We start from the raw sequence: 12601 nt of genomic DNA, 5'->3' as shown, positions 1-12601 counted from the left end.
AACTCGTTTGCAGCCGATTGGGATTTAATGTACAACCTTCCTTGTACATTGCGTGCACTGTACTGCGGGTGTTTTCGCCTTTGTATGCATCGGGCGTCTTATCAATTTTCCACGGTGTAGTAAAAACATCATTACCATTATGCTTTTGTGAATCCTTGTAATTAGGATGTGAGATACCTTCCTTCTGTTTTTTGCGGCTGATTCTTAAAAAGCAGCCACGCAGTCGTTATTCTGCAGTCATTATTTCGCGGTGGGCCCCAGACTCTTTCTCCCGGCTGATGGAATGCCGCAGGTGCCTTCCTCTTGAAGAGCTGCTCGAGTGACATTTTGTTCGGTGTATCCATGTTAGAACACGCTCACATCCCCGTTTGCACGGCGGCTGCCCCAAAGAGCCCTGGCAATCTATACAGTAAAGCCCGCTTATATTCAAACACGGATATGTCGAATTATTGCCTATATCGAACCATTGCATAATTCTGGTAAAAATTGCATGCATTTAAAACTTTTGATATCCAACGCGATTTTGCTCACAATGGATATATCGAACTCTCCCGCGCGGGATTTTTCGCTCTCCTTAGGGATGCGGCAGGCTTTCCCGCAATACAACGGCGCGCAGCGGTAGCGCGGGTGTCGCTTGCGACTCCCGCGCGAGCTCGGGCGCGTCCAAACTGACCGTGGCAGAGTGGACCAGCTCCACGCATGCATACCGTTGGAGCCGAAAGCGCCACATTGGGCGCTACGGGCTGCGGTGTCACCGAACTTGAAGTCCGCGCCACTCGCTGCGCGTACTTGCTCGGTTCGCTGGGTTCGCCGTTATTCGCTTGTATCCATGCTTGCCTTCGCTCTGTCGAAGACACCGAGGACTCCGTACCGCTTCCGAGCACGAGCGAAGCCGTCGCTGCCGTGGCCCTGCTACGGCGATAGTGCAGTGCCATTGAGGGCAGCGGTCTTGTGCTTGTCGACTGTTTCGATATCGTGGAGCAAGCCGTCACCAGCAACGGGTTGCGCTCCAAGAAGCAGGCTACACTCACGCGGTTCTTCCGCCTCAATAAGTTATTGTTTTCTTCCAGAGAAAGTGCCCTATCAATAGTGAACTGCAGGGTGGTAAGAGCTCAGCGTTAGCTCGTGACTCCGTCGGCAAGATTGTTCTCATATGAGTTTTTTTTTTGCTTGACTTTGTATATCAAATTTTTGCTATGTCAAACTATTTTACCATCCTCTCACTTTCCGATATAAGCGGGCTTTACTGTAGTACATGCCATGGCTTTCTCCTTCGCGTCTCTTAGGAGATAGATAAGGACAACTGGGAGTTGACAAGGTAAACACCAAAGTTTTGTTGCATCCATCTGAATGTCTGTCTGTCTCTCTTCTCAACCATCCAGCCAAAGGTTACAACTACTCTTAAAGGAGTCAATATGCAATCAAAACATCTCCCAACAACTGTATGTAGAAGCGCACTTCATACTTTTGAACATTGTTCACAAAAAGAAAACGTTAAGGGTATTTGAATCCAAATATAATTACACAGCTGGTACATGCACCGTTCTTTTATACGAAAAAGACGAGGGAGCAATTTTCGCGATACTAAACAGTAAAACGCACACTAAAAAAAAAACGTCATGAAAGCTGTATTTTAGACACCACATACAAAAACAATTAGCCCTGCTTCACGGACTTAACAATGCGAGCGCTGATGTTACAAGCAAACCTGCCTGGTGCTCCCTAATCGGAAAACTTTTCAAAGCCAGCTGATCGGTTCCGGTTCATTCATTCTCGCTTTGTTCCACTGTTCGCGCCTTCCACTGGAACCTTTGTTATTTCTGAACTCGCAACACTAGCCGCTGGTTTTGTTTTTGACAGGGTATTTTTTAAAATTTTCCGTAGAAAAAGCAAAGCTTCCACGCACCTTTAACTAAAAGAACAATGTAAATGTCAGTTATGTATTGATATCTTGCCTCAAATATGCCTAATGTTTCCATTTTTTTCAACAATGTTGACAACTATAAACATTGCCACCAGATTTAGTGGTTTAGAAAACCTTTGCCTGTGTGGACGTCTCGTTCAAGCATTCTTTTACCTTGCTGCGAGGGTGCTAGGCTTTTGCTCTCCTTCTTTTAACGTGAAGCTGTTTGTCTCTCCTTGGTCGGAAAATTTCGTGTCGTAAACAAGAAACCCAGGCAGGATCCAGCAGTTCTCCCCTAATACACCGAGCGCATTCGTCAGGCTAGGCAGGACCCAGCATCTGCCGCCAAAGAAGCCGAGCGCAATCTTCCTTTGCAATCAGGCGTACACCATAGAGTTCAGTATTCCTTAAAAGACAAACAACAAAACAAGCATCGAAACGACACGATAAATGATAAGGCGCCTGCGAACAATGGGACCCCCCCCCCCTTCCGCCTATGTGTTCCTGGTAAAGACGAGGTTTGCAGCTGCTCGCGAAAAGAGGCGTTGATGTCATTCGAGGGCGAGCGCATGGGTCAGGCTCCGCCGCCAGGGAAGCCGAGGGCAAATGACAATCTCGCCGAGAGTACGAGGAAAATTTCATGCCCTCCCACAACAACATGTGTAGTGGTTTACAAGAGCTTCGCTGGACATCTACTTTCGCAGAGCGGTATGGCGGCCATTTTTATTTTAGTGTGTGATCTCCCCATATCGGTGCTACCGTGTTGCCGCACTTTGTCCCATAAAAGACACCCGATCAAGAACATTTTCGCTGTTAAAAGGACTTGCGCACGAGCCTTGGTCTCGTCGCTCGAACTCCAGGTGCAACATAAATAGAAAATGACATCAGATGAAACCGCAGCCGTAGAACACGGGAAAATTGAATTGTCTGAGGAAACCTTCACGGCTTCTATTGTAGGAGGAACGGGACGAGATGGGAAGAGCGTGAGGAGTGGGAGGCGAGAAGAATAGAAGCATTTACTTGGCAGGGGCAGAACAGTACAATTTTGTATACACCATATGCAGGGAAAGCGGATACGTGGTCAATTTTTAACCCTGCGGCAGAGACCGGAACAAAAGCCCCTTAACTTTACATGGAGGCCCCAGATTCGGCAAATCCTGATCCATTTATTGCACGCTCCCGGACTACAGCAACTGTGTTCTCACGCCTGTCTTTGTTGTTCGCTTTCAATCTATGTATATATTTGGCGCACTAGGCTTTCGCACACTGCTGACAAGGGGAAGTCTGCCGTTTTAGTGCTAGGAACGTCTATTTCGCCGGCATTCCTATCGTGTTCGCGTATTTTTCGCCCTAGAAAACACGCCTCAGGTAATCTATAGGGTGCGTTTTGAAACGGAAAACTGTTAGCATCCTTAAGCTAGGTGCGTAGGTGTGAAACTCGGGCCAACTTTACATTCTTCAAAAGGTTTCGAAATATTGAGCGTATTGAAAATCGACACCACGGCCTTTTATCTTTGCATGTCCAGAGCTGTTTTGAGCAGTTCCTATAGACATAGAAATATTGCTCTCACAATAAAGATGGCAAGGCAAATAAAACACACCGCTGCTTTCGAGTAGTTCTCAACAGTATAAAATAGGATATAAAAGAGGCCTTGTAATGGTTAATGCGTGGCGCCAGTTCGTCGCCGTATCTTGCTTTGCATTGTTGATGTCGGCTACTAGTTGTCATCAGAGCAGGGTGTGCTCGTATCTACAGATGCAGGGACAATTACTTTGGTAATTGTGCCCGGTCCTCAACCAATTGGAACGCGCCGGGTACCGCGAAAGTTTTTGAAGGACGTGGTATGGGCATAACCTTCCCATTTGAGCAACCAACGAAAGCCTGCTTGCTCTTTCAGAGCGGAGCTGTTTTAAGCTGCCATCCCATAGCCTTTCAAAAATAGCTTGTATTGACTCACTTGTGTCGTCGAAGCGCCAGGTGGTGTTCCAAAAAACCAAGCGTCCCACAGAAAGGAACACTTCCCGTGGCCAGAATGAAACTGGGTCCCTCATGTATGCAGCCGAAGTCTATCCGATTGTACCCTTTTGACCCGGTATTCATATTCTAAAGAGAAGCAAACGAACTGGACAGACCCGCCGCGGTGGCACTGTGGTGACTATGGTGACTAGTGTTGACTATACAAACGGTGACTATGACTATACAATAAATGTAATCTTTTTTCAACAACATATATCTTGCGGAAGTAGTAAGGTTTTTAATTAAAACCGCGTTGCAATCATAGCCAATAGTTCAATCTAAGATTATAGTTTCAGTGCGCCGGTCAGTGAAACATAAGCTATAAGTCGCACTAAATTGGAGGTAACATGTTAAGCTTAGATCCCTTGGACATTTCTACCGCCCCTTAAATGACTGCACACTGCAGGTTTCGCTTGCCTTTATAAACATCTATAAACACTTGTCCTGCACTTCGTGTTGTTGATCAGTTCGCTCTCGCGCTACAAATGGCTAGCCTCCTGGTTAGCGCAGTTGATATAGCGACTGCCTTAAATAGGCGGTGGTTCCGGGTTCCATCCTAAACCACGACGAATTTTTATTCAACAGTGAAGTTTATGAGAAGGCTGCACAGCTTTTCTTTGTAGCCGTATGGCTGCATTGAGGTGGATGTCAAATTGTCCTCCTTATATAAGCAGATCTGCTCTTTTGAACTTGACGCGATAGCGTGCACCACTAAAAGAGCCTTTGACAAAAATTTGAGGTACGTGCGGGCTTTTTTCCGACTCAAATTTAGGGCGGCCTTGGTATTTATGCCAGGTTACATGCGCATATCAGCGCTACCTAAATAAAAGCGTTGTAAAAAGTAGCGTGCGAAGCAACAGATTACTCTAGACCACGGTGTAAGATAGACTTTTAGGTGTGGACATAGAAGTATGGAAGAGTGTCATATGAAGTTGGTGGCGCCACGCGTAGACCTTCGAATAAAAGTTCATCTGCAGGCAGAACTCGCAAATTCACAGGGTTCTTGACTTCACGTGCTTCACCAATGACTTTGCAAAACAATGTGGTTCGCAAGCAATAGCGGCATTTGCGTAAAGCAGCGTTGTTTGTGTGAGCTCACCTTGTGTGCTAACACAAGGCGATATTAACGCGTGCTTTTGGCGCATTTTTAGAACAGCTGCGAGATTGCGGGTGTCCCAGGTTGATATAGACCCGCATGAAAGCTCCTCTGAATGTTGGGCTTCACCAGTGCCTTTGACACTGCTTTGCCTCCGCTGCTTCGTGCCTGAACTTGCCCAAGTTGTGCAGCGTCATTTGCGACGAAGAAACATCAGCGTACTGGCCTCTAGTTTAATCCATTCCACAAATTCAGCTACCTCCCACGTATTTCATGGCGCTGGTCCACCAGCGGTCACTTCCCCTTCGCCGTTGCAGATAGGGAGTATCAGGGGTGCTTCAGCCAACAGCAAAATCAATGGCAATGCATCGTTTGCGAGCGCGCACCATTTCGCGTTGAGTATAGTACCCCTCTTTCAAGCTCCGAAAAGCGCTGTTTAGCAGAATCACACTATCAGACCAATTCCGACTGCAAGTAGCATCATTGTCAGCGGGGGATTGTTGCAGAGCACGCATTCATTTGTTTAGCATCGCCGGGAAGGTTAATTAACTAACTAAGAGTTAATTAATTAACTAAATAATTAATTATTTAACAAAGAGTTAAATAGTTAATTAACTAAGAGGTATTTAATTAAGTAAGTTAATTAATTAACTAAGAGCAAAGGCGACAAACATGGGCGCTGACTAACAACTGTTTATTTTTGGAAAGAAAGAACATTTATAGGGGTACAAAAATTAGCATGGGTATCAGAGACCGGATTGCAGAATGCGGGAAGGCGTGGCAAACAGGCAGGAAAGTTCTTATCCAGCATGCGCGCGAAGATATGGCCGAAACGTGGGCGACTCTTACCCGGCAAGATATGCGAGTTTCTTATCCAGCAAAGCCACCGACGGTGTGCTGACGCATGACGATCCTCTGCTGTGAATGAGGAATGCCTCGCATATTTCTCGTATGCGCTGCCCTCTATACCTTTTCAGGACACGCCAGGCTTCAAAATCAGGCACGCACGACTTGCAAGTTTTCACATGCTGGACAAGCATGCTGCAGTTTTCAGCGAGTTGGCATTCCTCATACACAGCAGAGGATCGTCATGCGTCAGCACACCGGCGGTGGCTTTGCTGGATACGAAACTCGCATATCTTGCCGGGTAAGAGTCGCCCACGTTTCGGCCATATCTTCGCGCGCATGCTGGGTAAGAGCTTTCCTTAGTGTTTGCCATGCCTTCCCGCGTTCTGCAATCCGGTCTCTGATAACCATGCTAATTTTTGTACCCGTATAAATGTTCTTTCTTTACAAAAATAAACAGTTGTTACCGCCCGTGTTTGTCGCCTCTGCTCTTAGTGCCATCCCTGCCCTGTTCAACTTCATGCAATCAACCAACTAGCCCAGTTACAAACCCTCCTAACGTAATGATGTTGGAGGCCTTTACACCACAGGTTTTTTTGTTACTGAAGCATGAAATCTCCGTTGCGTGAACGTTCAAAAGGTACTGCTGCAAACATTCACCTCGATTAAGTTTTTTATATCTTGATACTGACTCACAACACCTTTCGGAACAATTTGAAACACAGCGGGCCGCGCCCATGCTTTCGCATGACTTTCTCGACTGCTCTGTCGGCCCGCGGAGCTGGCCAAGCCACGGCGAGCAAACGACCGGTTAGGCAAGCCGCCGAGAAGGCCCGCGTGGGCCGTCTTGGCAGCTTTTCCGAACACCTGCGAAAGTTCCGAAAGTTCCGAACACCTCCGAGTGGCTGGCACTAGGGCAGCTTCTTTTCTCCACTAGCTGGAGGGCGCTGCAGTCGGCGGTCTCAGCGGCGCCTGCTTGGGGACATCAGAAGAACGACGAGTAAACGTTTGCTTTGCAAGCTGGGTCCTCCTCTAAAAGAATATCTTACACTGTGCTCTAGAGTAATTTTTTAGGTTACTTTTCAGGTTCTTTATTTGTTATTGTTATCGCGTACTTGTCACAGCGACTTAATTGCATTTGTAATCAGTTAACTTTTTTCAGTAATGCGTACAAGTATGCAAATAGCACACATGTGTGCTTTGTGCCGCACATAAGAATCGGCGACGCGTGAATGCTCCGTTGCTGCTTGTTCTGTCCCAATTCCACCGCTACTTGTTCTGAGGTACAAACAGCGTTCGGACTGCGTTAGTTTTCGTATCCCAGTCAAAGCGCCTTTATCAACCACTTTCACGAGTTCATCGTGCACGGCCGCACTCGTCCGCAGAGCGCCAACCTGTCCGGCATGTTCGGTGGCGGCGTGAACATGTACGCGACGGACTGGATCCACCACGCGGCCGCAGACATGGTCAACGATTCGGGCCACCCCCGCCGGCCCTCCTTCTGCGCCTCGCTGGAAGAACTCTCGTCGCCCGAAGCCTCGAAGTCACCCGCTGAAAGCAACCCAGGTTGTGTACACAATTATTTCAAAGCGAAGCCTTATAGGGCCCGGCGAAAGGAAAATCTGGAGGTTCCGTGTACGCGGAAAACTCATCCCATGCGAATTCGCGGGGAAACCACGAGGGGACAGAGATTGGCGGGTTTGAAAAATGTCGTAATGCACTCTCGCATCTGGCAACTCTCGTATGGGGAAACGCCGCATCGGTGGGAGCGAAAAAGTGTTCACCGAAGCAGAGCGCACGCGCAGCGAGCTACCCCGTGAAGCACAGCTGAAGCGGCAAAGGCGAGCAGTTACAGCTTGACTGGTTCCCATCTGTGAGGAGTGCATGGACCCTACAGTGCCACAATTTATTCAAATTTACATCCCAAAAGTGGTAGAGTTTGCGGCGTTCCGAGTATCCGCCGGTTTAGCATATCTATGAAAATCTATTACTCATAGGATGGTGAAGAGAAATCGTCATTCTATATTGCGAGAAATTTCTCTAAGCAGCCGAGATAGCACATTTTCAGCTATGTCGGTTAATGGTATAGTCTGTGCCTCCAAAACAAAATAACTTATTTATTTTAACTAAAGTTTGGGTTTGGGCTAGTTGGTTCATAATTAAACTGTGAAACAGCGCTTTAAACGAGGACAGCGCTAGCGTCTGTGTCTTCTTCTCTCGCTGTCCTCGTTTAAAGCGCTGTTTCACAGTTTAATCATTCCTTTTCTCCAGGCGTGCCATTCCTTTCGGACACACCGATAAAAACGGTTTAATCTAAGATTGTTAAACCAAAATGCAATTCCGTGATGCGGAGAAGTAGTGCAGAGAAATTCGCACTGAAATAGTTTAAAGGTGAACTAATGCGAAAAACACTTCACATATACAGGTATACTACATTGAGAAAATCTAAATATACTACTCGTTGAAATGGCAGGTCGTTTCAAAGAAGAAAATGACGAAACAGTAAAAACAAAATATTGAATGCAGAATTTCAACAGGGTAATTATTTCTTGATGTTGCATTCTCACGCTGCGGTTGAAATATTGGTCCGACAAGATACTAGAGGTAACTCTTGGGCCTGCGAAGCTTTGTCAATAAAACAGCTCATAATCTGAACCATGCACGCAGTATACCATGCTCTTCTTCGCCTAACACTGGGCAGTTTTATTCAAAGAAGTTTCGCGGGAACGCGTCTTGTCGGGCTTATCACGGCATCGAAACACTGACCGGCCAACGCCAGGACTGCCTCCATAGCTGTAAATGCAACAGGCGGTATGCAAATGCAAACGCAGCTTTAACCTTAAGCATAGACAGGTCACAAAAATATCACGGTTCTTCCTAGGACGTCGTCTTGTAGGTTGCCTTTCATTTCTGTAGTCGGGTTTCATCTTCATGCTTTCTTAGCTTTCATTTCCGCGTGGAGGAAACGCGAACGGCGCGCGTAAAACTCAAAGCGGTTTCACTGAGCCACATGCGAATAGTAGCGCTCGGTTGGAAGCAGCGCTTTTGGTTTGGCACGGTTGCGCAGAACCAGCTTCGAAAGCTTCCGGCTGCAGAGGCACGAAGTGGTTATACCGGGCGGCGCATAGCAACGCATTCTCCCGCTCGCGTGGAATTCTGGCCCGAGTTGACAAAAGTTCGCAATTTTTCGTTGCGTGCAGGCGTTCGTTACACGCAGGTTTTAAGTTAAGGCTGCCGTGAATAAAGCAGAAACGCAGCCACAATGCTAGATACCTGTGAAGGTGAATGCAGCCTTCAAAGATTTATTTCACTGTGAAAAACCGCGTGAGTTTCGTCTGCTGCTGTCTTATGAGCTTAGGCCCTTGGCCCTCCAAGGAAGCATGGTCAATTATCCCCACATTCACATACGTAACTTAAGTGTCACTTTTGAATTGTGACCCTTTTTGGTGTCGTAACGCCTCTGAAAAAACTAGCGTATGCCGAATGGACGCGTTTTCGCGAACTTGATGCTCTTCACCGCACTCAAAATTGTTGAGTGCGGATTCGCTAGCTCGGATACTGTACTGGGCAGAGCCAATGTTCTTTCTTGCCAGCGTAAGTGGTATTCAAAATTGTGAGTTTGTCCGCATAAGACAAAACCGCTCGTTTTATAACAGCAGAACTCATCACCGACCAACCGACACCGCAGATAACAGCGGGGACGCGTGATCCGTAGTGCTGGATTAGCTACATATATACGCCGACAGGAAGGCCTAGCGTCTCAAACGTGACACGGACACACACCGCCTTCACTCGTGGAAACGCACGCTAGTTTGCGGTGCGGACGAAAAAAAATTCAAGTGTAGTTACTCTTGCTACGTGGTGTGGTGTCACGTTAAACAAGCGAAACCAGAAGCGGCTGCGTTAGCCACGTGATGGCGCTAGCGGCTGCGTTCATCATCGTGGCGAATTTTGTTCTTGGGAGATTCTAGACCTTTTCGTACCTGCTCGCTTCTCACAGTAGTCGTAGTATGTGTTAAATTGCAGTAATTGTCTGGCCTATGTTTTAGCAAAACTGCAAAACAATGACTGATCAGCTTAGGGACTTTGTTACATGAAAGGTTAACCACCGCAACGCCCTCGTTACATAGAGGTCACAAACAGATGGACTTGAATGGGGGTGGCAATGGAGAACGGAAAACTTCCGCTAAACCCAGCGATTCGATGCGTAGAGGTTAGTTATATCCAGGTTTAACTGTAGAAGGGCCTCACACTCGGACACAGCGAGGGCACACAGCAACGCTTACAGCTTTATCGCCGGCTTCGCTGACCTCAGAGAGCTTTATACACCCGCTACGCGAATGTTCAAGGTGAGCGGTTATCAGCTCACGCGAAGAAGGCAGCTGGTGTCGTGCGCGCTTTCATGAAGCTCAGTAGGTGATCTTGCAAAGAACTGTTTAGCGATTCAATTGTGTAGCCCCGCGGTTGTAACTGTGATTATTTGCATTTCTTGATTCCCTAATCTGAAGAGGCCTTAGCAACAAATGAAAGGCGAACGAAGAAGTGCGAAGGGCAACAAGCAACTGTTTCTGTTCTCGTTGAAGAGAAGTGGATTGTGACATTATATATTTGAAATTGCGCAGGATTAACCCAAACGTGTACAGCCGCAACAACATTCTGCTTCTTTTCAACGCAACCCTCAATTTCCTTGTCTTGATTAAATAGTTTAATTTAGGCGGAGATGAGAGAGAGAGTTATTAGGTTGGCATTTGTGTGGTGCGGGTGATTTTCCGAAAGTGGGGGTGACTCAGCGGAACCCTGGATTCAGGGTACCTGTAATTCAAGCCTTAACACGCTGCTGAATGAGGACGATATGAGGTTTTCAGTCTCTGTGGGTATGGTGAATAATTATTTCGCCTGTCCTGGACAGTAATTATTTTGTATATCTATGACAGCCTTTGCGGAGAATTCGAAAGAATGGCTCAATGTTAAATGCCAGATATTGAATTCTTTCCCTCATTTTCAAGTTTAGCCTGCCGTTGGTATCAAAACGTATAACTAAGCAAGAGTTGGGTCATGCATGACGCTGCTGTGAACGTCGTGGTCGCGTCAACCACCAGGGCTTTGGAGCAAGTTGCTTACTTCTTCCATTGGGAGCTGATGGAACCAGAATAACTGACTGTTCGAACTGATGGTCTGCGTTTGTTGCGTGTTAGGGTTGCGAACTAAGCGGACACGGCAGTATCTTTATCGCGCGTCTACTAGCAATTATATAACGAGACACAGCTCAGTCGTTGATCTAACTATCCTCGGTGTTCGTTTGTTTTCAGCGTCTCCCCGCCGGAGAAGCAGCATGGTGAGTATGAACGAGGCGGCTCAAGACGACGAGAATGGGCGCGGAGGCAGGGCGACCCCAACGGAGGACATGAAGCGGTGCGGCAGCGAGCCGTCAAAGGACGTCGAAGGAAAACCGCTGGCCTACGAGGAAGCCGTTTCTCCCGACCCCAGCGCCCAGCCCAAGCAAAGCTGCCTGAAGAAGGATGGCGCCAGGAAGGGCCATAGGAGGAGGAGCAGCGTCGTGCGCACGACCATACCCTTCCTGGTGAACAGGCCGTTCATCTTCTACGTTCTGCACCGGGAGCTCTCCCTCATGCTGTTTATGGGAGTCGTCAAGAAGATCTCGTAACCACGCGGCCACTCAATGAGGATCGTTCCCGCCGTGCGAGATTGGCGACGTCGTCCTTCGGGTGTTCGTTATCGTGGGGACACAGCAGAATAGACTCTAGGAGAGTGTAGGCTCCACCTCGAAGTGAAAGGCTGGGATGTGTGCCAGCAGACAGTCCCGGCGAAAAATTAAACGTTTATACTTTCGTCGAGTTGCGTTTTGGTTGTCTTTGCTTGCTTGCCCGTGTGAGCAGCTTGCGTGCGCAGTCCGGAGTCACAACATCGTGGCATGAAAGAACCAGGCAGACGTCCGTGCCTGGTGGGCTTAAAAAGATCCCGCGCCATCTACACTAACGTGAAACCCGCGGGGGCGAAGCATGCGGTGTGCCTTGGCGTTTTTGCCCACGGAGATGAAACCATTGGGGGTAAAGGTGTACATGGGAATGGATTAAGCACCAGGCTGAACTGGAGGAAGGAGAACTGACAGGCACACTAAAAGGCACACTAAAAACTGAGCTTTGCTCGCTCCGAAAGCGATTGTAAAGGCACGAAAAACTACTTGTAATACTATTTTGCATCACTTGGGAAAACGATTACAGCGGCAGCACCACTTTTACTAATCATCGAAATAATCTACTTCGCTCGAAGGAAGATCACCCGAAGGCTTTGTGACACTTCGGTCCCCCATCGTTTTTATGACGTAGGCCTCGAATATTTCCCGTTCTTTTTTGGGGCATGACTGTAGCACTCCGGTCTTATCCCAGGCATGCAGCCCCTTGGCTTGCATTTCGTCTTACCGTTAAGCATCAGATTGCTTCCTGTTCTTTTTTCAGCATCACCGCATGCTCCCGCAAACGGTCGTTGAGGCAGCGCCACGTCTGTCCTACGTATACACGGCCGCACTTCACGGGAACTTCATACAGAACATTTTTTGTACACTCCACAAACATAGTGGCATGCTTCTTGGTGCAGAGAGCAGGCCTAGGTCCACATCGGTTAACTATGCAGCACATAGCTCCGAGTTTGTTGGGAGCGCTGAAGACCACGCGCACACCGGCACGCTCCGCATTTTTATTTACCCCGATGCGATATTCCA

General features: G+C 47.8%; 1 protein-coding gene across 1 annotated transcript in view; it reads left to right on the top strand.

Annotated features, from left to right (window-relative positions):
• LOC144153520 (iris-like) overlaps positions 1-11682 on the top strand; it is a 28783-nt gene extending 17101 nt beyond the window's left edge. Inside the window, exons 5-6 of the mRNA XM_077685151.1 lie at positions 7248-7428; positions 11172-11682. Coding sequence (XP_077541277.1) covers positions 7248-7428; positions 11172-11527 — 537 coding nt within the window. The 3' untranslated portion in view covers positions 11528-11682. The remainder of the gene's footprint in view (positions 1-7247; positions 7429-11171) is intronic.
• Positions 11683-12601: the final 919 nt, after the last annotated feature.

Source organism: Haemaphysalis longicornis, unplaced genomic scaffold (assembly GCF_048455015.1).
Source record: "Haemaphysalis longicornis isolate Haplotype H1 unplaced genomic scaffold, Haemaphysalis longicornis Haplotype H1 scaffold_9, whole genome shotgun sequence".
Classification (NCBI taxonomy): domain Eukaryota; kingdom Metazoa; phylum Arthropoda; class Arachnida; order Ixodida; family Ixodidae; genus Haemaphysalis; species Haemaphysalis longicornis.
Note: the sequence above shows the minus strand (reverse complement) of the source record. Positions and strands in the feature narration are given on the sequence as shown.